At 39.4% G+C, this 27,419-nt stretch overlaps 1 protein-coding gene and 1 long non-coding RNA gene across 4 annotated transcripts in view; one reads left to right on the top strand and one right to left on the bottom strand.

Annotated features, from left to right (window-relative positions):
- Positions 1 to 27,419, top strand: part of ME1 (malic enzyme 1) — a 202,661-nt gene that overhangs the window by 165,507 nt on the left and 9,735 nt on the right. For all 3 annotated transcript variants that reach the window (XM_026080234.1, XM_026080236.1, XM_026080235.1), the window contains exons 8-12: positions 7,590 to 7,687; positions 9,286 to 9,399; positions 21,599 to 21,704; positions 23,832 to 23,974; positions 26,874 to 27,047. In XM_026080234.1, the coding sequence (XP_025936019.1) occupies positions 7,590 to 7,687; positions 9,286 to 9,399; positions 21,599 to 21,704; positions 23,832 to 23,974; positions 26,874 to 27,047 (635 nt within the window). The remainder of the gene's footprint in view (positions 1 to 7,589; positions 7,688 to 9,285; positions 9,400 to 21,598; positions 21,705 to 23,831; positions 23,975 to 26,873; positions 27,048 to 27,419) is intronic.
- LOC112972963 lies at positions 21,734 to 26,878 on the bottom strand. Its single transcript, XR_003255844.1, has 3 exons — positions 26,689 to 26,878; positions 25,138 to 25,327; positions 21,734 to 23,575 (listed from the first exon to the last, which is right to left on the bottom strand). It is a non-coding gene; the product is annotated as an uncharacterized LOC112972963 (long non-coding RNA).

Below are 27,419 nucleotides of genomic sequence, written 5' to 3'. Positions count from 1 at the left end.
TTACTCTAGGGTTATCTGAAGAATATTTTTCTTCCAGTAAGTATGTACATGATATCACCTGTCTAATGGGAATATTCAGTGGTAAATTTACAGTAAAATGTGTATGCTTTCAAGTAGATACCCCCTTGCAGCTTTTGTACACTTTTATGGAACACTCTGGTACACTTCTCCCTGCTTTCTCCTGTTTCGTTTTTCCTCATCATGGATCAGTTTCTGTATCAATGATAGCTTTTGTTATGCAGTAAATATGCATCCGGACTGACAAATGCTAACTGTGGCAGCCCTAAAGGACAGAAAACACTTTGCCAGTATTAATCACACTGGGAGGGATGTCCTGGCCTGAGAAAGCCTCCATTTGGGGCAAACAAATTTGGCAGAAATCAAGAAATCAGTTCTACCATGTATCTCACCACAGCTGAGTTTCCACTCATACACGCTTCATAAAAGAGATAGTTGCAAACGGTAGTCAAGTGTAAATCTATGACATGCTAAAGCATAGTTCTGTGCAAATATACCAGAGGGTTGATCTTTAAAGAAGGCTCAGTTTCTCCGTGGCTGGAAACTTTCCTCCTCTTTTGTCTGCGTGCCATGGCTGCAGAGCGGGGCACTGCATTTGGCTCTGCGTGTATGAAGCTGCGAAAAGGCAGTTTATGCCAAGGAGCGGGAGGTCCCATCTCTTGAAAAAAGCAGCCTTCTGCCTCACGGCAGCGCTGGGCTGCTGCAGCGCTGGCCACAGCCAGAGCACCTGGCGGCAGCCCTTCTTCCCCTCAACTCTGAGACCGGGGCGCGGGCRCTACCGTGTGCCCCAAACTGCGGGGAGCGAGGGAGGGGAAAAGGCAAAACTAGTGCGTTGGTATTGAGTTGCACTGGCTCTGTGTTGTGGACGAGCCTTGAAAGGGCCTTTTAAGAGAGCAGCGATGCAATTTCTATATGAAGTTTCCATAGGAGCTACCCACAGATTTACCTCACTAGATTTTAAATGACACAATTTAGATACAATCTTTACTCTCACCTTTTTCCCAGTAGGCATAAAAGAGGGGAATGGCTTTTTTTCTGGCACTCTCTGCATTATTACTTGGAAGAATGGCAACATTAAGATATGATTTAAGTTTTGTATTAAAAAATACGAATTTTCTTTTACCACTTCCTAATCTTTTAGTCCAGAATAGCTCAGGTTTTAGAATATGCTGCAAAGATTCTTCCCCTCTTTTTGTTTAATAGCTTTTTAAGGTGATGGAGGGAAAATGACATAAAGCAAATACTAAAATTTGATTACAAGTTAGGTTTTTTTGAAACTTTAAATAATGGACAAATATTTCAGAGTCATAAAGCATTTCTTGCTCATCTAAATTGAGCTACATTCAATAAAAATTCTCTGTACTTTGTGTTTTGGGGCTTTTTCCCTGCCCTCCTTCTTTAATTGCCACATCTGCTGAAGGAAGACACTGTGCTCCAGAGAGCTTCACGTGCCAACCCAAAAAGGCCTCGGTCTCTAGGATTTCCTGTGGCATATTCATGCTCAGTTGTGCTGTTTATAGTAACAAGTAAGGCTAAAGAAACTTAGACAGAATACAAAGACTTGATAACGAATTGTGCTCTTTGAAATTTCACATCGAAGATCTTTTTTTTCAAGACTTTGGAAAAGGATTCACCTTCCTAGGAAACTCTTCTTCCTAGGAAACTAGTGTTTGTTTTCACAGCAGCTTACACTTCTTCAGAAAAATATCCTCCTTTGTTAAACTTACTGTGATTATTCTTCCAGAATTTRGGGGAGGAAAATAGAAACAGTTTTCAAAATAATATCCCTGGACGTGCTTTATTTTGCACACAGTAGATTTAACCTGTGCTCTGGGGGAGAGGGAGGGAGAGCTGCTCCTCTCCTTCATGTTGCGATGACGGTAGTAAAGCAGTTTCGGCTTCGTAACATTCATGAGAATTGGTCAGTCTGCAGCAGTTCAATGTGGATTGCATTTTGATTCCTTTCAAAAACTTGAGCCAGTATTCACAGTGAAATTTAAGGTCATGCCATTAGTGAGAGCAGTTCCGGTTAAACAGATCTGCTATTCACGCTGATGGCTTCCCCCCTTACAGGAAGAGCAAATCAGGCAAACTGCTGATGAGGAGTGATGACAGTCGCTGCCAGCAGCAAACAGTGATAGCGAACTCAGTACTGTCATAAAACTGGATTATTATGCTTTTAGAGTCAAATGGCTGAATGAAACAGATGTACTTTTAAAATACCATTTTTAGAGCAGCTCTTCTGTACAAACCATGGTTCATAAGAAATACAATATTTAAAGCCTTTATGTATTCCTGTCATAACCTTAGTTGTGAATCCCTTTCTTAAAGAAGATACAGGAAATCACAGCACATGTTCCATGCAAACAATCAGTGCAAAACCTTACTGACATTTACTGTAATAGTTTATTCACTTTTTGTTTCTCTTTTCTTTCTCCTTAAAATGCAAGATTGTATGGTAATAGAATTTGTAAAAGCAGTAGGTATAGGTATTACAACTGTTAATGCAYAGTGATAGGGCATTTGGCTAGCTCAAGCTTAGTAGCGGTACATCGGTCATGAAGATATGTAGGATCCCAGTATTCCCATTCATGATAAATTCAATGATTCATTTTCATAGCTGTAGGAACACATTCAAGTCTTTGTACAGATAGCTTTGGATGTCCCTGCCACCAGCAAGCATCTTGCAGGACAGCTTACACAGCTCCCAGGRTCTCCTCTGATGATGGCCGGGTGCTGCTGTAGCCACAACCCTGGCCAGCTCCTGGTGGAGAGAGGCTTCAGAAGCTTCAGAGGCTGGAAACAGCCTTAAAATGCTGCCTTCTSAGGCAGCTTTCTTTTTTGGGAGACCAGATCAATGGTCTGAGGAATAAGACATGTTATGCAGGCTTCCTTCTCCTCTCCTGCAAACACAGCTGGGTAACATAAAATAGAAGAAAGCATTTGGCATCCAAAAGATGGGATTTTGCTGAAGGTTATGAGAGTTGTTTGGTAGAGTACCAAGGGAAATTTAGAACACAGTCTAACTTCTTTATTTCTTCATTTTTGGCCATTGCCAATTTGGCACTTGCCAGAGGAAGACTTAATTTCATCTGGGAAAGGAAGAAGCTAACTCTTGGAAATTGCGGTGTGGAAGTGCCTCAGCCTGACAGTCGTTGTTCCTGAAGCCATGTCTCAGAGGAGCTGTATTTTTTAGAAATGTGGGAGAAGAGAGTAAATGATCTCAGCTCTCCGAGCAAGTAATAAAAAGACCAAAAATGACAACTTCGTATGGTCTAAACATTAAGTGGGCTAAGAACAAGGTGTCCTCTATTTCCGATGACAGAAGGGAAAATTCTTAATCAAAAGCATGTAACAAACTCTTTTTTTTAGTCCTTGTGTCACTTGTTTTTGAACTGTTCAGGTAGATCTACTTCAAAAAGTGAATTTATGAGGGACTTTCTAACTTTAAAATGTATTCTTAAATTTTACAAAGGATTATGTTTTGTTAAAAAACATAATCATTTRTCAAACTCAGATCTTATGTATAAACAACTTATTCAAACCCAACTTTCAACACCCAACTGATGTATTTTAAGCAGATGATTTTGTAGAGTCACTTGAGACATCCTGTAAGGATCTTGATGAGCTTTAGATTTGTAGAAAATACATGTGTCTCATGTATTTTAAAACAGCAGTGTGTGTATATAATGACTGGAAAAATGCATAATATCTTTTCCACAGAATGATTGCCATCTTCTTAAGCAACTTTTAAGGAACACACTTCCCTTCTCTTGGCTTTCAAGCTCCAGTTTGATTAGATTATTGTATCTTCCCTTAGCAAACAAAATCCATTACAAAAATCAGTTTGTCAGTATATGCTCATATATGCTGTGCATTTGCTGTGAGGTGGTGGGTGCCCGCAACTTTCACGGAGCATCTTCCTTGGGTATACATGGTATCTCAAAAGATGGAGAGTATCCTTATGGGATTGGCAGTGTCACCATTAGCAAAGGCCGGATTTCAGGAGTCTCAAATGTTGGAATTTTAAGGAGACTCATTTCATGAGCAGTGACATCATTTATTAACTTGGTTTTCAATGCATATTTTTACCAACCTTTAGTCCGAAAGTTGTCAAGCTTCTTGCTTCTAGCTTCTACTTACTGTTTCTTTCTACAGTGCCTTTTTGATTTGCAGAGAAATTCAAGAAAGTTTAAAGAACTTTAATAAATGGAGTCCAGTCCTAAGAATCAGCTCGCTTAACTCCAGTTAGATTCCCGTTCTCTGTAGTTATAAAGAAATCCATGCCTCTGCCRCAGCAGATTCCCTGTAGCCTGGAGGCATGGGGATACAGAAACCCTGCTCTTCAGACCAGTTTTATTGCTAGAAGCTTATACTTGCCAATTTTCTAAAAATAACAGAAGACAGAATTTCTGAAGTTTTCTGCTGAAGCACTAAATTAGCTCCTCATTGATTACTTTTAAAGAGGTGATACATAAAGCAGTATCTTCTAAAGGATTTGGATGACTCTTCTCTACATTTTTTTCTCTGTCTGTGTGGATTCCTGATAGCTGAGCATCCGATCCTCAGGAGTCTGGAACAGCTTTAGTCAGTGATGTCAATGTATTAAGAGTGTACTTTTACTTTGTGTATTCCTATGTGCCAAGAGTATAAAGAGGGTCTGGGTTCAAACCAGTATGTGTTTCTTACTGCTTGTATTCTTTTAGTTTCTTAGCTGTATGTATTTGAAGCTTATGTACTCTGTGTGCCTGCAATATAAATGTATGTTTTGAACATCTTTGAGCACAATATAGAGGTTACTGCTATCTGAGCTTTAAAATTTGTTTTGCTTGTGGAAAAGCAGGCCTGTAGATAGCAAATGTGCATCATTCAGGGTTATCTATTTCACACTTTTTCTGAAGAAAAAATCAGTAACAGTATGGTTTTTCACCTCAAAAGCAACCAGTTGGCTTGTAGACAATTTCAGTTAGTGCTGTGCCACTCAGAGTCCTAGGAGCTGGTAGATCTCCTCCCTGTAAGCTATCTCTGACTTCTCAAAGTCTTTTAGAGCCTCACCTTCAGTATCCTTGGGTTAGTCAATGCCACCGCTGCCTAAGGAGGGAAGAATTCAGTTCTCATTCCCAGAACTGTACAAGAGGGAAACTTCAGGGCCCTTGTTCATCCCCCTGCAGGTCCGCTCTCTCTGAATCAGATGGGCATCATAAATCTTCAAGGACTGTTGAAACCCATTTTTCCCCTTTCAGTTCTTTATCATCAGTGACTGATACCTCTTTTCACTACTGATGAAATCAGTGCTGTCTGCTATCAATTTTTCTGAATCTCCTCTAAAAAGACACATTTAGCAAAATACTTTTGCTGGTACCATCTACCTCACTACCACATCTCCTCCAGATACAGGATGCCTTTATAGGTTCTGCAAACTTGCTGATAGCTATTGCACTTTCTCGGGTACTTTTTCAGTACTTAATGGATCCAAACTCCTTGCAGGAATAAGGAATCTGTTTTTTTGCCCACACTGTGCCTGGGCTTTAGTGACAATGATAGTTTGTGAAAAATGTAAGCCTGTTACCTGAAGTTGGTGTCCAGGAAGAAAGATCTTCACTCTCCCAATAGACTTTGTCAGGAAGAAGGAACAGTTGGGTTGTCAGACTTGAACAGCCAGTTTTCAGGTGCTGGGACTAAATACAACTTTCTTCAGCATGACAGAAGGTGACAGCTAGGCTCAGCAGTGGTAAGGATTCAGCTGCAGTGTTGTGTATGGATTTCGGTGCTGCAGTTCAAGGAAGATGTGAAACAAGTGGATAAAGTCCGGAAGAGAGAAATGAGGGATAAGTGCTTTAGGAAAACACAACCTTCCAAAGGCACGGAAGAGTTGGGATTGCTGCACTTAAGAAGAGGGGGTTGGGACACCTGTAGTCTCCAAGTACAATATAAGCCTGTTGCAAAGAGAAAAGAATATGTTTTCCYGGGATAGGTAAGACAAGAGGCCATAGTAGAAAAAAGAAACTATTTGGATTAGAGATTTCCAACAAAAAGGATATTGAAGGAATGGAATAGGTTGCCTGAAGAGGAGTACTCACAGGAGTACTCAAAACAAGATATTAGGAACAAGTTAGACAATAATCTGTCAGAAATGAGAGATATGGATGATCCTGCATTTATGCACAATTTTGGGTTAGATGACTCCTTGAGGGGTGTTTACTGCCCTACTTTTTATTATTAAGATTTTTTCATGATTAGAGCCAAATTCTTTCCATTCAAAGACAGACAGGTATCTCATTCTTTGTGGTCTTAATTTGGGGAAGAAGGACCTCCACAAGCTAAATCGTAAAACTAAATGTAAGCTTTTTTCCTGTGGGATAACTCAAAGATAATTTAAAATGTACTTCTAGTGTTTTAGATGCTAAGAAATCAAAATAAAACAAGTTCCTATGTTTGAATTTGCCTTTTCCTTTCTTCCATTTCATCCACTCTTGGATTTGCACCCACACTGAGGATCAGTCACACATTTTATCATGTGTAGCTTTTAGTTTTCTTTCTTAAAGGCTGACTTCTGTGCTCTAACAGCTAGGATAAATTTTATAACGTGGAAGTTGAATGTGAGGTTCCTAGAAATGGTGGATCCTCTCTTTGAAACTGTTATTCTATTCCAGTATACGTTTATATATATATATATATACACATATAAACACACACGCGCGCACACACACACACACACACACACATATTCCATATATATTGTATAACCAAAAAGTTGTATTGGTGCTTATTACTTTTGTCTAATCAGCTGGGTAAAGTATGGACTGTAATGGTAGCATTGCCATGCACAGTCTACTCAGTATTCCATAAAAAGCATTGCTCTTAAGCTGTATGAAGAGCTTTACTGAAAAAGTAGAATTTTTAATAAAAGGTCACTAGATTGCCTAGAGATTGTTGGTTCCCTGCCTCCCCCTCCCTCCCTTTTCTCAGGGGCCTGGAGGTCTGAGTGGTTTTCAGGTGGAGTAGGACAGTCTGTGACTTCAATAAGCTGGTCCTGCTCTTTCAGCTACCTTAGCTCCTCTGTAGATGTTTACATCCTCCACATGAGATGCCAAATTTTATTGCAATCTTATAGCTATTATCGGATTTTCCTTTCTCAAGAACTCCCAAGAGCTGTTGGTCACCTTCAGTAGGATCAATGCAGATATCTATTTGGAGAATAAGACCATTCTTAATTTTTAGTACCTTGAGTCCTTCAAAATACTTCTGTCTGGGCTGTCCCATCCTTTTCTTCTGCAAAAGATCTTAACTAGAATACTTTGTAATAGTTTGATTGCACCAGCCATTATGCCCTTTAAGTAGAATTAATCAATCAATCATATTTTATTTAATGTTACTCTGAAGATATTCCCACTTATATTTCTTTTTCATAAAAAACAAAGTAAAGCAAACTCTAGTTCCAACAAATGTTTTTTATTAGCCTGAGTGTCTGTATCTTTTAGCTGAAAGATACTGTGAAATTATTTAAAGTGTATGCTTAATGCTTTTAGATTATTTCAAGACTAATCAAAGATACTCATTCTTTATTTCAGGAACTGCATCTGTGGCTGTTGCAGGTCTTCTTGCAGCTCTGCGTATCACTAAGAACAAGTTATCAGATCACACAGTGTTATTCCAGGGAGCTGGAGAGGTGTGTGTTTTATACTTAAGGAAAAATTTTCACAAGAAGAGTTTCTTAATATTTAATCAAATTATATGTATCCTGTTCACAAGAAGATTAAGTGGTACAATGATCACTAACAGCTGCTGAAAGTTAATTCTTAATTCAAATGTAAACTTAGAAAAAAATCTCTAGATCATCTGCTCAAGCCTCATATTTTTCATAAGACATTTTGAGGAGGTCTGTTCGCTTTTTAAAACTTCAAGTCTTACCTTTTCAGCTGTAAATCATCAAGCTAGTCTCAATATAAACAATCAAGCAAAAATTTTTGGTAAGTTGAGGAAACATATCGGGTCACCAAAGAGAGATTAAGTAAAATGTGCTTATCAGTGTCTGTGTTACCTAATAAGATGCTGTTCCCCTTTGATTTTTCCCATCACTACTAGAGTTTTTCAGTATTCTGCATGTCAAGATCATCCATTTCTGAAGATTTTTATGCCCATAATTTYTGATATTATTGTTGCAGTGCAAACTTTCCTAAGTTACTGTTAGCTACTGTTTCTAAACTTCACAAAAGTGAAGATCACACTTATCTACAGTACCGTTAACTCTCATCTGGCATGTGTCAAAGCTTTTCACATCAAGACTGTCCATCTTTCTGAAGCTCCTTTCCCTGGTTTTTYTCCATGCTCAATGGAGATGAATCCATGGCCTAATATTTATTTTTTCCCATTAATGTTGTCAATGTGCTTGTTACTGCAAAGAGTTAATGGTAGATATCATCCCTGTCATGGGAGCTTACGCTGAATAAAACTACGTATTTCTTAACTGTTAGGCAGGTAAAGGGGAATTTCGCTTGATTCTCAGGGAAACCGAATAATGAATAACAAGAATCAGAAGCAACCCCATAAATATTTATACTGAGTTAGTAATCAGAATTACTCAGTGCTCTGTTGGCTCATTCTGTTGCCTGTTTTTCAATCCATGCACGTGTGACACTTGATCTGTTTGATGAAATATTATAAAACCTGGTAGGAATGATACATGTTTCAGCAAATATTGATAAGTGAATTTTTTCTTGCCCCTGTTTTCACTGGGAGCACAGCCAAGATCAGTCTAGAGTTACAAAACATATGAATAGTAGGTAAAAGGAGACTTACCTTCTTGATGGACATTTTAAAGAAAGATTGGGAGCAGGACTTATTTTAGGACTGTTTTTTTACTTTCTGGGATGCAGAGCGCAGTTTCCTTTGGTTTAAATTGCCAAAAAATCTGTTGAACAAAATTAAATTTCAGAGGAGAAAATTACTTAATGTATTACATGATTATGTGGAATAAGTGTTAGTTTTAACAATTTATATTAGAGTTTTTTTCTTATGATGTCCATATTACAGATGCCATCTTAGGTTGTATTATATCTTTCACTCTGGCTTCTAACTACTAAATGGTAGTTCTTGTTTGTTAGTATTTACTTTATGAAAAAATAATTGTCTGGTTTTATTGTATATATATATATAAATAAAGTTAAGAAACTTACTTAAAATAATGGGTAAATGAATCAAGTGAGGAGGGGATTGCTTTCATTTTTAGTTTTGCAGGCTACTTTTCTTCTCTCTTTTTTTCTTCAGGCTGCACTGGGGATAGCAAACCTCATTGTTATGGCTATGGAAAAAGAAGGGGTATCTGAAGATGTGGCTATCAAAAGGATATGGATGGTTGACTCAAAGGGTTTAATAGTAAAGGTAATACAATTTTCTCATTCCACTACATGTCATGATAGTTATTTGCAGTCTGTAGACAAAGGCAAGAACATATTTTTTGTTTGATTATACTAATGCAATTTCTATCTCTCAGTGTAGCAAGCTGCTTTGCTTTTGTAAGTGCAGTAGATCAAAGACAGACACTTAAGCTATTTCAGTGGGAGCATGATTATGCTGGGACTTCCTGCACCATTTTTATTAGGGATGATCATGTAAGGAGATTTTTTTCAGCAGTTCAGTTAAAAAATATGTAAGGAAAGAAATGTTCAACCTGTGGATTTAATATTTCCCCTGTAAATATAACTGTTATTTGTTAGCACAGTCTTGGGTGAAGATGTATATATATGCTATTAGGATAACATTCAAGGGTGTTTTTAAAAGGGAATAAGAATATTTTTGAAGAGAATGTTTTCCTGGTGTTGTAAAAATGTCATCCTTCTGTGAGAATGGAGATACATTGCATCAAATAGCTTCTATGCACAGTGACACAGCTCATGTTGCAGATGCTGTGGTCTGCAGTGCTATCAACACTGGTCAGAATTTGAAGCTGCTGAGAGACTTCATCAGTCACCCTTACCTCATTCCTTCCATGTGCCAAAATAAAGAAACATATGTATTCCAAGTGCCAAAATGAAGAAACTGGTATGTTTTAAAAGGTGGTTATGCATTTAATAGTTTGTGAGCCACTTGAAAGAAATGCATGAGAGCCCAGTTGGCTTCAGATTTTTACCTAGCATTTTGTTGACGTTGTTTTTGCTCACCTCTGTTGGTAAAGAAAGGCTTAGGCTGACTCATGTGCAGTGTTCTTCTTTACCTTTCAAATATTTAGGGTATTTTGTAATTCTCGTGCCCTTGCATCAGGAGCTGATTGCATTCTGCAATCAGGATGTGTAACTGCCAAAATCATCTGTGTTGGTTTCTTAAACTGCATCACAGCACCGTTCACTCCTGCTGTTACAGGGAAAATAGTAAGATCATAGACACTGAGGTGGGAGAATGTCATACAGGTCATTGTGGACATCCCTTGTCAGAGAGCACAAAAGTAGTCTGATGAGGTGTGGAAGAATGCTGCTACTTGCTACTTATGTAAGATACACATTTTTTCCCCTTGTTGTTTTTAAATGAATTTTTTAATGCTTTTTGCTTTTCGTCTAATAATCTCAAAGTGCTTTGGGTCCAAACATGGATGAGCAAAGGCCTGTGTATCTTCAGTGGCTGATGAAACCTAGAGGTTGCCAGAAAAGAATGGTTTGTTGCACGATTTCCTACACCTTAGAGACTGGGAAAATGATTGTAAAATACTATAATTGGACTAAAACCACTTTCTGGTTGTGTCAAAGAAGCAAAGTGATGTGGAGGATGGAAGTATAGGAACTTCACGGCTCTAAAGCAGTAAAACAGGTCTCAGTTGCGTGTCTGCCTGCTAAGGTGGTTGACCAGCCTTTCTTCCCCAATACTCAGTTCCTCTGACTGCTTGTTCGACACCTCTTGCTGCTGCTGCTAATTTGCTAGCGAGCTGAGAAGGCAGGTTGTTGCTATCAGTACACAGCAACTCATTCTCTTGCACATTTTCAAAATTTGTGGTGGCTTCAGTGACTGTATCCTTTCCTCACCACTTTTGAGCTTTGGCATGCTCAAGTATTTCTGTTGTCCAGGGCCAAAAACAATCAGTGTCTTGCACAGCCTGCAAGTTCCTTTCTGTTCAGTTGCTTATTCTTTTTGGTGGGGTTTTCTTTTGTATTTTGTCCAAAAAGCAGTCCACTGAATTTCATGTCCTGCCTGGAGTGTATTTGTGAACTGTTTGTGATGGCCAGACATAACAGCTGCCTGAGATAGATCAGGGCTGACCACAGCTTGGCTTGCCGGCAAATTTGCGTCCAGATGTTGATGTGAGCAGTCAGAGCCTTGAGTGCATGTTACAAGTCGTGCCTGGTTATCCTAGGAGGCCTCGCAGCACGAGTTGCCAAGTCTGGCCGCCCTGAGGCAGGGGAGGATGTGTGGGCATGTCCTCCTGCAGCTTATTGCGCTGCATGACCTTCAGAAGAGCCAGCTGGAGCGAAGGTATTAATATCTCAGTGTGTGGCCAGAGCTGGGCATAAGGAAGCTAGTCTTTGGTCTAGGGCTTTGTAAGTCTTGTCTTGGTTTTCTACTGTAGCTAAATGTTCAAAAAATAATTTTAATGATTATCAGAAAACAGAAAAATATAGCTTAAGCCTCTTGAAGCTTGTGATACAACTGCTGGAAAGTCATATTTACAACATGTAAATAGTTAAACTGTTCCTGGACCCTCTGGTTACTTTCACCGGCCTGTCTGAGAGGCAGCGCCTTTCTTGGGTGCACTTAGGAAATTATTTTGGGTTTAGCTGATTGCAGAAAAGTGCTACAAGAGTAGGATGACGTTGCAAACTCTTAGAAATGAGATAAGAGAAGCAGAAGGAATAAGGTTTGTGAGAAAATTGGATGATGGGAAGAATTTTCTTATTAGAAATCTTTCCATTGCAAAGATTCATCAAACCAAGGCCTAGCTCACCTGATCTCTTGGATAAACTAACCTGGTTTTTATTTCTTACTACTAAGGAGGTGTATCAAAGGAAACCCATGCAATGAGAGTCCGTTTAAATTTGCCCTATCAAAAACTGCCTGATCAAAACAGTTTTAGTTGAGGTGTGGAGACCCTTCCTGTCCTAGAAATATTCAGATCTATTGCTTTGGCAGGCTGAGAAATAACAGAATCTCTGAGGACTCCTACGCAGCAATTCCTCTGTCCAAATAAACTAATTTTTACAACATTTTAATTCCCTTTTGTCCTTTGATCAATAATGTTGCAATGCATGATTACAGATTTAACCATTGTTTCTCCTTTCATTTACTCTGCATAGTTTTTCAACCAGTGCAAACCAAGGAAAAATTACCTTGGAGCTCTGTTGACCTGAGTGTGAGCAGTTTCCCCCTCCCTCCCTCCCTCCCTCCAAAAGCTGCCACGAAGTCACTTATCAGGCTTTAAGGCAGATTTTTCCTTTGTGGCTTTTAAATTTTTCAAGTGCAGCTGTGTTTTCATTTTCTTGGGGAGATGGAGATTTTTTTGCCCTGGGAACCATCTTTTTTCATTAAACTGAATTTGATGACCAGCTTTTCTCCTATGTTGTGGTGAAAGAGCTTGTGACGAAGGTTATGTTTATTGTACTGTCTATAGTTTTATTCTCTATTTGTTCTGGAGACTTTACAATGTTGTTTATATGTTAGAGTTTTTAAAAAATCTGTTCATTATGCTTTATACACCTTTTGAAACTACTTTTTCCCCAAATGGGATGAGGAAGAGATGTGGATCGTAGTAGTATTAGAATTTTGTCACTTGAACAATATGAATTCRCTCTTTGAAATAGATATCACTCCTCTTGAAATGCCTAATTAGGTATACCAGTGCATTTGCACTGARGTTTTAATGTTTAATTAAATTACACTTTTTAATTTGCTTTTGCAGTCTTGTGTACTTGGAGACTATGTATAAGCAGTTGGGACTGTTATTTAACTCTGAATTTTATCATAGGAACTGCTTGAGGAATGTATCTGACTATATGAATACACTAATGGGTRAGGTCTCCCACATTGCTCCTCTTTCCCATACTTCAACTGTTAGCAATTTTTCTGTTAATCACAGAAATATGCTTGGATGTGTAATGTGTGGTGAACACTTTTTGTGTCTTTTTTTAAAGCTGTCATTGTGAGGTGCGGCTATATTAGTGGCCAGATCTTCACCCATGAACTCCAAAGACAGTAAACTCTTCTGTATCAAGTAGCTGACAAAGCAGAAAGTGAGAAACAGTATTAGGATGTTCATTTAGAAGGGGCTGACCCTGCCAAAAAATGAGAAATGAGCTTCTACCATTGTTGGCATATTCTAGTACTGTATTGCAAAACCTCTTTTTTTTCTTTTTTTTTTTTGTTAAGGCAGTTATCAAGAATGGGATAAGGTGATGGGCAAGATAGCTCTTGAACTGCCCAGGGACATCATGCAAATAATAAAGCATTTTGATATTTAAAGAGGCTCGGTAGACCGCCCCCCCCTCTGGTGATGAATGACAGGCTGATGGGGGTATTCCTTGGCTGCCAAACACAATTTGCTTCTCCTGTGGTGAAGTTTACCTGGAAGCTGCAAGAAAGCATAAGACTTTTGTATGCCACCTAAGCTCTTGGGCTCAAATGGAATTCCCACACATAGGGATAAATCCTTAATTTTGAAGAGTATGTCGAATTGGAACAATGTTACTTCTGATGGCTTTGTRCTCCAGGTTTGCTAGTAGAGCACAATCATTATTGTGTCTAATCAAATACCTTGTGTTTTAAACATCCATCAGATGTGTGATCTTATCCCCTATAAGACTTCAGACCATTTGAGTGAAACCCAAACTGAATAACAAACACAAAAACATCAGTTAAGGTCAGATAGTTTTAGGCCTCAGATTATGAAACTTTGTTACAGGAGGAGCACTGGACAGTGAGAGGTTACCAATTCCTATGGTCCTGATTAATTAGCTTGGAGATTCCCAGAAAATCCTGTAGGTTGTCCTCTGAACCATTTTCATGGAAATGTGAACTACCATCCTTTTCCTCCTCCTACCCCCACTGGAAGACCCCTGGCAATCTGATCTGGAAAAGTTCCTCCCAACCAATTACCTGACTGTGGACGTGACCCTGATTAAAGTCCATGGTCTGGTCAAAGTTGGATACAAGGTTCAGGCTTTGCTTAGAGAATGATGAAGAACAGGGAGGACATTTGAGACTGATACCAGAATTTCAGTGTCATATATGTGTGGATGCTCCCAAAACAGTCACCAGAGCTCTGCTGTAGTACACGAAGAAGCCTGTAGAGCTCATGGTATCGAGTATCTTAATGTTGAACTGAATCCCACCCTGGCTGTCTTATTGTTGCTGAATGTGTTTATATGCTCCCAACCAATTTTAGCAGTTACCACTTTTAAAATAATGTTCGGATTTCATTCTAGGTGCTGATTTGATAAAGGGTTTTAATCTTTATTTTTATATACTGCTTAATGTTACRTTATTCTAATGTCAAAATAATGTCAGTTATTTTGACTCTTTACTTTTGTCCTTGATCAGGTCAGTTATGGCTAACTGCAACTGTCTGTGGCTTTTTGAGCCCAAAGCCTCCCTTTCATCTTAGCAAAGGTTGTCTCTGCTATCTCCAAGTCACCAAAGTTACTTAAAGTRGTTTCTGCCTTGTTTTGCTAAGGTACTATCCCAAAGAAGCAATCCTTTTTTTGCTTGTCAGTTATTCCCATGTCTGGTCTTTAATTAATCTATGCATTATCATCTTGCATTTATATTCCTCTGTATGAAATATAAAGTTTGCAGAGAGGAAATACTTTACTTTGTCTTTGAACGCTTGTGGTATTACTTATACTGGAAGAGTGGTATAGAAAACAGTTGACAGGTATGATAGGACAGGGCAAAAAGGTGATTGGTGTGGTATTGTCAGGTAATATCCATGTTATTCTCTCCAGAAGTGACACCACCAAAAATTTGGGTTTTAAATTCGTTCGGTTAACATGTAACTCCTTCCTGTTGGACACAACATACATTAAATGTACTGATGAGACGGTGACCTAATTTGGATGGTATATGATTTTCTGTTATTGAAATGAATGATCATCTTGTTCCTTTTTGTTTCTGTTGTTCTGTGGCTTCCTAACTTGCCCTGCTTCTCAGATCTTATCTTGCTGAAATAGTTGTATTTATAAACTTTGTCCTGCCTGTTACCCATGTTTGCTTATATACATGGAGAGTGTATTTTAAACACATGACAGGACTTAACTATAACAGCCATAATCTTCTAATAATGTGTTTTTAAGTTGACACTGGAAGAACGTTACCTAAATCTATGTTTTACTGCTGACCATTATGACCATCAGCTGCTCAAAATGTTGTGTTTTTTCACATAATTGGCAGCAAAATATTTATTAATTTTGTGTCCAAGTTCCCTTGTCCATTTATGTGGTCTGAATCTGCTCTTTTCACCCTTAGGTGCATGTGTTAGGTGGAAGGCTTAGAATTAGGACCCTGGTATGGGAGTTTGGAGGATTGTGTTTGTTTTGTTTTTTGTTTTTTTTTAATTCCTGAACAAGAGTGCCTGTCACCTGCAAGCCCTTTGGCTTCAGTAACCTGTGAGTTCATCTCCATATCGTCACTTTTTTATATATTTTGTGACTTCTCATAACCTATATAAGGCAGCCTGGCAATCCTTCTGGCAATCTCCTCTGTGCATCTCAGACCTGGCTTGTCTGTTCCTGTTGGTGCTCCTGGGGGAGCGCCCAGAGACATCCCTCGACTCTCAGCTGAGCCTCCAGCCGCTGCCTCCAGCCCTCCCAGCAGTTTGCCAACACCTTGAGACCATGGATTTGCATGCAGCAAAAAAAAAAAAAGGAAGCCCTGTAGAGATTATCTCCCAATGCAGAGTTTTTCCAGCACCTTCTCCCATGACTCCTACCTGCATGCTTTTTTTCTTCCTTCTTCCATGATGCTTTGACAACTGCTTTTTTTTGTTTATTTTGCTTTTAACTCTACAGAAAGGAACCCATAGGAAACAAATAAAGTAAAAATATTTGCAGTTGGAAATACTTTCCTTACTAATGAACCACTTCGCTTTTGGTCCACAGTTCTCTTATTTTTGTGGTTCTCATCTCTTCAGTGTTTAAGAACCTCGGGTGTATTTATGAATTTATCTGTGTACTGATCTCTGTTCTCTTGTTTAAATAAGATGCGGTTGACAGTTGAATGGAGGCAARTGTCTATATAAATAGATTCGTGCCTCCCTGGTTCTGAGATGGGCCAAGCGCCAGTGCTGTGTCTAATGTAGGACAGTGCAGGCATTAGATGCCTCCGAGGTGATGGCAAGAGCTAATCATGGAGAGCCTCCAGCCGTGTCCCTTTGGCCGTGCTCTCAGAAGGCTGGTCAGCACGGGCACCTGCCACAACCCCAGGGCGACCGGCTCACGCCAGCCATGCCTTTCGACTTCCAATTGGCAGTATTTGTAAGATTTGCTGCATGTTTTTTAATGTCTTGTATAGATGTCTGCTGTGCAGCCTGGACTCCTGTTTTTACACCTGTTTTCTATGAGTTTTCTCAGGGTTTTATTGATGGGTCAATTTTGTTTTGTTATCTGACCCTCAACTTGGTTCTGTAATATGATGATATAAGTTTCTGTGGAAATTGTGGTGTAGGTTTACTTAAAGCCTGATCCCCGTATTTCCTTTCGTTGTTGTGCTCTTTATTGACAACGAACATCTAAAAATTATCAGTTCAAATCAGAAACACAAACAGTTTTTCATAAAACTATTAACTACTGAGTCCTGTACTACTTTTGCCTCTTGAACTGAAAGGTCCTGGCATCCGAGTATCYATGTCTTCATATTAATGTGACCCTCTCTTATCCATTAGGGAGTATAGGTGTTTTAGAATTGCCAAGATCTTTCATGCATAATGTCACCATCAGAGAATGCTGCTATTGTTTCTGTATCGCCGTACTTCATCTGCTGACTTAACACAGTCCACATTGTAACTCATTTGCTAATAAAGAGTTTAGCTCATATTACTTTACATCTGAGATACCACTGTGGCTAYTAATATAGCAAGATATCTGTTTTCAGGTTGCTTTGTTCTCTTCTGTTCAGATCCAAAAACTCCAGTAGGTTTCTTGGTACAAAATGATACTGTGATAGCAATGGTATTTTTTTCCCCCAGAACTCATGTGTGACATTTTCACTGAGTCTTTGAAAACTTAGGTTTTATTAAATTTTTTGAGTGTTTAATACTCTTCGCCTTCAGCATTCTTGTGAAGGTGTGTTCTGTAGTTTGTTATCTAGGCAGCCCACATATTATTAAAGATGCTATGGTTGCCTTCCTAGTATTTTAGTTGGTTTGGGTTTTTTTTGGTTCAAGCATCTAGCAAATTACCTATTCTGTGACAGTTAAGAAAATGATATGAAAGTACATGGTCATGAGAAAAATTATACAATGAAATATTGCCCTTTTTTTTTACTTTTTGGGATGCTGTTGTCAAGTCTGAAGAGTGAGTGCATCAAGCACAAATACAGTTGCCAGGTCTGAAAAAGTTGGAAAGTTAGAGCAAGAAGGGTGTATAACCTCTTTTTCCAGCTTTGCTTTCCTTCTACTGAATGGCTTTGTGTCTTCCATCTGAATAGCTGTACAGGTGTGAAAGTGAGAGTCTGTTGTTCATCTGTTGATTTCAAAGGGAAAAGACTTTCTGCTTGGGTTTTGGGAGTGTTACTTGATGCAGGAACGTTGCTTGTTATACATCATAGTATACTATTAAGACAACTTAAGACAACTGTGGTGTGACCTAGATGAGTCTTCATACTGCTATTTGAACAGAGCAATAACATCCTCTGATAGGAACTTCTGAAAAAAATTTCTCTGCTGTGTGGGAGGCATTGAAGTGCTTCCCCAAAATAGTGAAAATGCGTTAGGCTTAGCATGCTGAAAGGGATACATCTTTAGATCACTGATTTTCCAAACCCTTTTCCTGAATGAATGAATATTTTAATAATGCTAAAAGAGCAAGACAGTGGACTTAGAAGACAGCTACAAATGTGCCTGAAGATGTTTCCACATAAAAGACTTGGTGCTACATACACAGGACACTGGCTTTATTAAAATTCTTCCTTAGCGTATTTTAAGTTTTACCTCTTCACATGAGAAGAAGAAGGGAAATGTCAGTGAGCTTTACGCCATGTCAGTGTATTAGAGTTCTGAAGACACATGCGGTGCAGAGCAGAGCTGCTCCGGATTTATGCTGTCTTGGGACGATCCTCTGCAGCTCATTTCCTAGCAGCAGGTAGTCAGAGTACAAAAGCTAGTTAAGCCAGGGCTGGAAGAGCAAATATCTTATACTGTGCTACTGGAAAATCTTTTTAGTTAGAGGTGTGCTGCACTGAGAGATCCACCACTGTTACATCTCTCCGGTGTCAGGAGGGAGAGAATACCGAAAATTTAGGAATCCAGAATTGAGACTTTTGAGTTCTGGCTCTATCTGTCCTCTTTTCTCTGCTGACTGACAAAACCTCAGTGAATTCTCATTTTGGCTATAACCATTCAGAGAAGAGCATTTGGGAGCCTTTACTAGATGGCCTGGGAACCCTCTCATTTGAGGTTAAGCGCACACAGAGCTGAGCTCTTCCTTCCTTCCCTGTCAGCAGCTCGCAGGGCTCTTACCATGGCATTGCTGTTTTGTGGAGAACTGAACTTAAAAGTTTGCCAAGCTGGGGAGAAAAAATACTGCCTAAAACGCTGTCCTCTAAATTATTGGAGTTGTGTAACCAAATCAGTTAGCTGGTCTTGAAATCTCAGTCACAATTTTTAGGGGGTTTTAWGTAGCTCCTTTAGGACCACAGAATTAACAATTAAAATCATTTTTTTACAATCTATTTAAAAATGTAAAAAACCCCTCCAAACCATAGGATTTCTTTTACAGGCATTTTCCAAGCAAAAATCTGTATATATATAACTGTTGTTATTTTTGCTAAGCCACAGAATTGAATATTTCATTCTTAGTTAATATACTAGAAAAATATTTACTTGGAGACATGATTCATTATGACTAATGGGATCAAGCTAATTCAGACCAAAGCCGGAATAAAGAAAAAAGCTTAGAATTGTTTTTGGTTTTTTTAGAAGGGTAGATTATTTGTGTGTTTTGTGTGATAGTAACATAGGGAAGAAGTGTATCTGAGCTTAAGCTGACCCATCTGGCTAGCACAATTTACTTCACTAGTTTCTGTAGCCAGTAGCTCATGAAGGGTTGTAGAGGATCACATCCAGCTTACTTTCTGAGCTGGCTCTGCGGCATTGCTTTTAGAGGTGATTTCTTTTCTCGTGGTAGCCCAGGGCAGTCTCCCTGGAGACTGGACTCTAAGACTAGATTTAAAACTTGATTCCCCAGTAACTGCCTGAGAAGCTATTAAGAAACTGGTGGGAAATGGAGGCGGGAGATCAGAGAGGTCTCCACTACACCCATTCCTGGCTTCCTGCGAAACCTTCCTCAAGGTCGGGCTCCATGGAGCATTTCTGTTTCAACAAACCAGCCAATTCTAATGAGGGCAAGTGCTTTTTATTATAATATTTTCAAGTATTTCTAGCTACAAGCTTTTCGTTTGAAAATAACAAATGCATTTGTTCTTTGGTGATTAAAAAGAAAACTTCATTTTTTCCCCCTGAATATATTAAAGGAAATTCCTGTTTTAAAATGAGATGCGTCAAAAATGTGTATGTAGACTGTGGTGACATCTGCCGGAGTACTGGAAAATAGCAGACTTCAGACCTGTGTTGACAGTGGAGTGATTCCAGCATGAATATGCCAAAAATTGGTAATATTGTGGCATTCTCTGGAGGCTGAGGATTTTACATTTTACCCACAAAGGAAACCAGGTGCTTGTATCAGAATATTTCTGTGGTAATAGTTGTAAGAGAACACTTAAGATCTGTATAAGTACATGCTGAAATAACCCTCTTAATTTGAAAACTCTGTATTTTGGTCACATAAGAAATCTGTAGAGGAGGATAATTCTGTGGAAATTCCTTGTAATCAAGGGTGAGTCAAGAGGAGCTGCCGTCCGGTGAGGCAGAGCAGCTCAGTCAGTCCTGACCACACACCAGACCTACGCGGCTGCCTGTGGTGCCCTCTGGAAGCTTTTCTCTCAGTCGAAGATTAAAAAATAGTAGCCGCCTATTCTGTTCACCAACTCCTGTGGTTACTGTGCGAGGACCAGCAGAGGAAGTTTGGTGGCATGATTTGCACTGCAACGCATTGCCGCATCACAGAGTCTTTGTCCAAAGATTTTTCATTCTTGTTAAAATCAAGCAAAAACACCATTAAAAGAGTAATCCCTGCTTGGATCCAATAGTATGTCTGGTTCTAAACCAAGTCAAAGTTGTCAAATTGATAGACTTCAGTGGACTCAGGGAATGACCTCTGTTTCAGTTTTAGTTAACTTGCTAAGATTGAGGAAACTTTTGTCAAATCAGTCAGACAAGATGTGGCTAGGGAGACCATGGTATGTATCTGTTCTAGCTATTCAGTCAAATTATTTTTAACATTTTATTTTCCTTATGTATTTCCCCGTCTGTATCAGTTACTACGTTGTCTGAAATTGTGAGATTTTTGAGGGTGTGGGACCGTCTTTTAGATTTGTGTTTGAAAAGGGCCTACTTTTGAGTGAGGTTTTCTAAGGCATAAGGATAATATGAGTCTTAGCGGGGTACTCATTTTAAACTGTTCTGCTGAAATTTTCAGATGTGTGTGTACAGGAATATTTAACATATTTAAACAACTAGCATAATTTTCACAAATTCTGGCCACTTCTTGCCCCCATCCCCCTTGCTTACCCTCAGCTCAGATCCTGTTTGCAGACAATGAGTGCAAATCAGTCTCGAGCCCATTGTCCTGCCTATATCGTGTTGCCTCTGGAACACTCATTAGCCAGCCACAGCTGGAAGTTTGCTAGTATTGATCAGGTTGCAATTTGTTCTACAGTAAGTCAATTTTGATAATGCAAAAATGATAAACTGGACATCTGCTTAGAATTAGTTTATTTCATCCTTAAGAATGAAAGAATTAAATGAGAAATATGGAGGCACATTATGTCTATTTTAGTCTGTATACTTTTACACTAGAAAAAAACTGAAAAAGCTAGAAGAACAGTACATTTGTTTTGATAATAGTTATGAAATTCCCTTCCACCCAGCCCTTCCATGCTGTGTTATATAAATATATTAATACTTTATCATTAATAACTTCAAAAACTTGACCAAATGTCAACAGGTATGGCAACTTTAAGAACGCTTCAAAGAAGAAATGCATGATTTTTTTCATACAATTGTTATTACAGTTGTGTTCTAGAGCTTTTGCAAGTTTAAAATTAGTGAATTTGATTTACCTGCTTCTTAGAGAAATAGATTTGTCCTAAGCTGTCCCAAAAATGGTAGCTATGCACGATGTAACTTTTGCTCATATGGTATTTGTTGATAGACTCAAAAGTTGAAAGGAAGTACGACGTGTTAAACCAGATACCTTTGTAACTGATTATCCCAGGATATTATGGTTCCAGTATACTTATAATAAATACTTTCTCTTATTCCCTCACTTAGGGGCGTGCCTCATTAACGTCTGAGAAAAAACGTTTTGCCCATGAACATGAAGAAATGAAAAATCTAGAAGATATCGTTAAAGATATAAAACCATCAGTTCTAATAGGTAATTTCTTTTACTTTAAAGCAGTGACCTTATTCTCTGAAAAAAATGGGGATGTGGCTTTGTCTGGAGACAAGATCAAGTTCCTCTGAACAGTGTTTACCTTTGTTGTTTTATAAAACACTAAGCACGTAGTGGATTCTATTAAGCAACTGAACAAACAGTAACTATCCACATATGGAGCAGTGCTTTCATTCCACAACATCCATTTCACAGGTGGAATAATCCAGGTTGTTTTAGACATCTAATGGAGAATCGTATCACTTTTGTAAACTACTTCTGATTTAATGTGAACGCTGTAATACAAACAACCTCAAAATTAGAATGAGGCACCTGAACACTAAGCACATGTAAAGCTGTGCTGAGATGCTCATTTTTGTGTGAGTGACAACGGGTTTGAGAACTGACCCAGGGTACACCTGGGCTCCAGGCTTTCTGCTCCCTTACTGGGTTTGAATCCATTCCCACTCTCCCAGAGAGGGAAGAACAGCTCTTTTTCCTGCTGTTGAAGCCCATCATCCACTGTGCGGAAAGGAGAGCAGGGTTTCAGGCATCAGGGACTCTGAGCAAGAAAGAGGCTACCTTCTCTATGAGCCCGGTGAGAGGGGCTCCCTTGGGAATAAGGAGCCTTATCTGTTCTCCTCTAAAGGCATGGGGAATAAGACCAGATCCTTAGATTCCCAACTCCTGTAGGTTAGGCAGAGATACAGATTTACTTGGCATCTCAAAAACAGGAAGCCCCCTTGGGGTTGGTGGAGTATCTGAAGTCTGAGCTGTGGTACTGGCTACACCTCTACACTGCAGCAGCATCCAGCCTGAGTTAGATGCCGTCATTCTGCAAGACTGGCATTCAGTCCCTGGGCAAAGCATTTGTAAGCATGGACAGTGTGGAGAATAGAAAGGCATCATTTTTAATCTCTGGTGGGATGGGAAGGGGTTTATTCAGAAAGATTATTGCTCTCAGGAAAGCCTCTCAAACTCAGAACATCTCTCTGGGATTATTCATCAGTTGAGGCTGGAGATGGTAATGATAATGAGCTGTAGAAGATAGACTTTTTTTCATTCTCTTCTCCTCACATCAGGAAAAATTGAAACCTGGCACACTGGATTTGAGAGAAACGATCCAGTCTATTGTATGAGACTTTAGGAGACAGAGTTACACTTATCTACTCTTTATTGGATTTATCTGGGAGTTAGATGATACATATCTATTTTATATAAAGGGCCTGACAAAAGTGGAGTGAGAAATTCACCAAATTGCACAGGGGTGTAGAGATTCTGCCTTATGTCAGGGACAACACCTAAGCGTCACCGTTGCAGCTGGAGTTGCAAGRACCAGTGTCATCTGAAGCTTCTCGTGCTTGCTGGCACCATAGGGCTGGGGTCCCTGCATTTCCCCCCAGAGAACAGGCTGCACCACTGCTGGCTCTGATCCCACCAGCTGCTGGAGAATATCAACACCCAGCCTCTCCCCAGGCCTCCTGCCTAATTACATTTTGGCTGGTACTCACTAGTTTTGTATAGGCTTTGTGCTAAGTTGTGTATGAGGTATCTGAATGTGCTGGGCTCAGCTTATAGTAGCAAGAGGGTCTTTTTAAAAGAACATGACACAGCACTTCACAGTTACACATTTACAAAGTATTTTATGAATTAACTAATTACCATATTTGCATGCATGTAATCCACACTGCTTTAGAAGTACTGCTACTTGAAAATAACACCTTCCAATAATTCATACAAAATTAAAAGCTGAGGCAGGAAGGACATTGGTCAGATGTGTGGAGGTCCTTGGAAACTGGGGAGACAGAACTTGAAAAAGCGGCTCTTGGGTCAGGTTTCCTTGTGTTAGTTGCAGGTCGTAACATGCACTGTTGCTGAATTGCAGGGGTTATTTTTACAGATAATCGGTGAGTTAGACATATGAAAAAAAAAGTAATTTACAGCACTTGAAGAAGCAAAATCTTTTTTGCAGAACATTTTTTTAAACACTGTTAGAAAAGAAGTTGAGCTACATTTTAAATGGGGAGGTATGCAATAAAAGAAACTTTGTTCTTTTAAAAGTGGCGTGCATGAGTTACCTTGAACAAATTGCATTTGTTTGCTTGTTACATGTGTGTTTTTCTTGTTTAGGAGTTGCTGCAATTGGTGGTGCTTTTACCAAACAAATTCTTCAGGATATGGCTGCTTTCAACAAACATCCTATTATTTTTGCTCTCAGCAATCCTACCAGCAAAGCAGAGTGTACTGCTGAGCAGTGCTACAAGTATACAGAGGTAACCAAAGTTTAACAACTGCCCAGTGTATGTAGTGCAAAGTAAATTGTAAACTAAATTTAACATGGGATAAAGATGAAGGATGGGATAGCAAATACTAATCGTGTTTCTGTGTATGTATAAAAATGAGTTAAATTAAATAGCAGGATCTTATGATTCTATCAAGACACAGTTTCACTAAAGTCAATACATGCCTGAACCCTCATAAATTTTTTTAATAGCTTTTGTAGGATGTAAGTCAAGATTTGCAGTTCTTTATTATAACYGAGGCATCAGTAATTGTCAATCATTAAAGCCTTAAGGTTATTTTTGAGTTGTACCATTCTGTGTAATATGAATACACAGTGGCATGCTTTTCCTTAGAGATTTTATAAATACTATGTAGGATAAGAAAATGCCTCAATATGGGAAATAGAATCTTTAAAATAATTATTAAGAATAGGGGTAATGATTGACCCCTCTTACAAAGATTTCTGTTACTGAAACATGGGTGAAAATTAAGAGAATTGTGTTCTTATTTAAAGTGTTTGATAATTATACATGTAAGCACCAATAAGCACATTCTCTTGTAATTCAGTCTAGAATTTGCTATGTATGAGTAGCTGACTATATGCRTTTTATAGTGGATTTTGTTTGGATTTCTTGTCAAGTACAGGGCAGTTAGTATGACAGTTTCACAGTGTTTAGAAGACAAATTTAGCATGCCTATTCCCCACTGAGAAGTACACAATTATAGTGTAATGTAAGAATCAGGGAAGCGGACTCCATAAAGGGTTGGTTATAATGGGAAACTACATCTGGTAAGCAGAGCAAAAGATACACTGCAGTATTTGATCTGTCACCAAAGTATATAATAAGCAGGCCATGATAATACTGCCTGACACCAAACTAAACAGAATACTCTTTGAAGAGCTGAATAGGAACAGTTGTGTATTTAAAATGCACATTTTCAGTTCCCTAAAATAGGCATAGATATTTCTGATACAAAGCACTTCTCAAGTCTTTAACAGCAACATTTATCACTTTAGCAGTGTTTGCATGGTGAGAGACTGGCTTCTCATGAGCTTCTCTTCCCTACCTAAATTTACTGCTTAAATTCTAGGCTACTCCCTCCTCAGCAAATCAAAAGCTCAGGACCTTAGGGCCTCTGAAAAGTCACTTACCTTATTATTCTAAAACTGCATTTTCTGGTTTAGAAATTACTTCCCTCTCCCTAGATATCAAAAATGACCTAGGGAAAATACGAATGGTAGTGCTGCAGATGAATCACTTGCGCTCCCTTGCAGCTTCTGTCACTGTTAAATGGCACTAGATTGTGCTGGCCTCTGCTCAGATCAAGGGTGCTTCTCAACCCTGCAGTGAAAAGTGAGATTCCATCAAACTTGAAACTTACTGACAACCCCGCTGTGGGCTGTCTCTCAGCACTCTGATGGTATCACAACACTAAATGGGCGTGCTACTGAATGATACCAGACCTAATATTGCTAATGTTAAGCTATTAGGAACATGAGCCTTGTCTCCACTTCTGGGACACCCTGTCCCCCCCTCCTCCCCAGCTCTCTGATGCCAGTGCCAGAGCTGGCCCTGCCTGGCCTCTCTTCCCGCCGGCAGAGCGGGGCAGGAGAGTGCCTGGAAGCCAACTGCACTCGCTTTTCCAGGCTCTGGCCTGCAGTGCTGCACCCCCTCCCCAGTACAGTGCCAGAGTGGAGCTGCATGTGTATTTGGGTCCTGGGAAGAGATTTAGAAGGCCTCATGTGAACTCCAGTGTAAAATGAGTTAGAGCCTGTTCTCTGGTCACAGAATCACAGAACAGCTGGGGTTGGAAGGGACCTCTGGAAATCATCGGTCACTGGAGCAGGGTCAGCTGGAGTAGGTTGCCCAGGACCCTGTGCAATCGGGTTTTGAATATCTCCAAGGGTGGAGACTCCGCAAGCAATATGGGCAACCTGCTCCAGTGTTCAGTCACCCTCACAGTAAAAAAGTATTTTCTTATGTTTCAACAGTCACCTCCTGGCCCTTCCTCAGCACAAGTGATGTGGCATAACTTGTATCCATATAGTTAAACTCCACCAAACAGGTTGGCTCTTCCATACTGCCTGTTGGGACCAGTCTGTGCATGGTGCCCAGGCACTATCAGGAACAGTGCTAGTTGGCACTACACAGAAATCTGCTAGGAGCATGCTGACAGTTTACCAGTATGGGATGATCACATGCCAGTGCCTGAGATGATAGTGCCCTGGCCCTGTTCCGTATATTACGTGTAGCCAAAAGTTTGGGACAGAGGCAGTCCTGTTGCCAGCTTATGCTATAGGTTGCATCATGGGATGAGGTCTCAGGGACAGAGCTTGCCCTTTGGCATTGTGTTGAGCTGCAGAGTGGGTGCAGGGGCTTGGAGAGGGGAGCTGGGGAGGGKCAGAGGCCCCTGCCTCTCCACAGTCCCTCAGAAATTCCCTGACCCTTCATCCAAATGTAACAGGGCAACACTGGTGGCATTGGCACCGTTTTTGTGGAAGATCTCCCACTGTATTGAGAAAAATTCCAATGGCATCGCCCATCGTTATCACCACAGTATTGTCCACTTTGAGTTTTACAACTTACGGTATTTTCTGTATACCTTCTTCCCATGTACCATTCTTCTGGCATGGAAGTACAAAATGAATAATTAATGTTGGCTTTCACTTTTCCCTCTTCTAAATTATACTAATTATACTTACCTGAATAAGGCAAGTAGTTGCTCTTGACACATGTTCAGTCAAATAGCTCTAACAGCCTCTCAGAAGAATGATTAAATAGATGTAACCCAGCTTCCACAGTGGTAGGTATTTAAAAGAGTGCACAAAATATTTCAACAACTTCTCCCAACTAACATCCTTTGTTTTGCTCTGCTGTTACCATTTAGGGACGGGGCATTTTTGCCAGTGGAAGTCCTTTTGATCCCGTCACTCTTCCAAGTGGACAAACTCTATATCCTGGACAGGGCAACAATTCCTATGTGTTCCCAGGAGTTGCCCTTGGCGTTGTTTCGTGTGGACTGAGATGTATTGGCGAGGAGGTATTCCTCACAACTGCTGAGGTACTGTATTAAAAATTATTTAAATTCCTTAATTTAGTAACTGGGTAATAATGAACATTTAAATGGAAATAGCTAAGCATTTTTAAATTGGAAAAATATTGTTTTCTCTGTTTAAGATCTTTATTTGCAAGGTATGTTGTTTTTCATAAATTCTATTTTGAACAAGTTATTTTTAAATAGTTAATATTTGGTCAAAAGGATGTCTGATATAAACTTCACCTTCTGCTGGAAAGGAGACAAGAAAAAGGAAGACTTCAGTACTGTATTAACACAGGTGCATGCAAATACATACAGTTCGCATACATGTGCACATAAATTTAATTCTAGACTGAAAGAAACTATATCCTGATGCTAGTAGCTTTGGAGTAACAT

The sequence above is a fragment of the Apteryx rowi genome, unplaced genomic scaffold (genome assembly GCF_003343035.1).
Source record: "Apteryx rowi isolate R43461 unplaced genomic scaffold, aptRow1 scaffold_512, whole genome shotgun sequence".
NCBI classification, from domain to species: domain Eukaryota; kingdom Metazoa; phylum Chordata; class Aves; order Apterygiformes; family Apterygidae; genus Apteryx; species Apteryx rowi.
The sequence above is the reverse complement of the archived record's forward strand: the minus strand, read 5'-3'. Positions and strand labels throughout refer to the sequence as shown.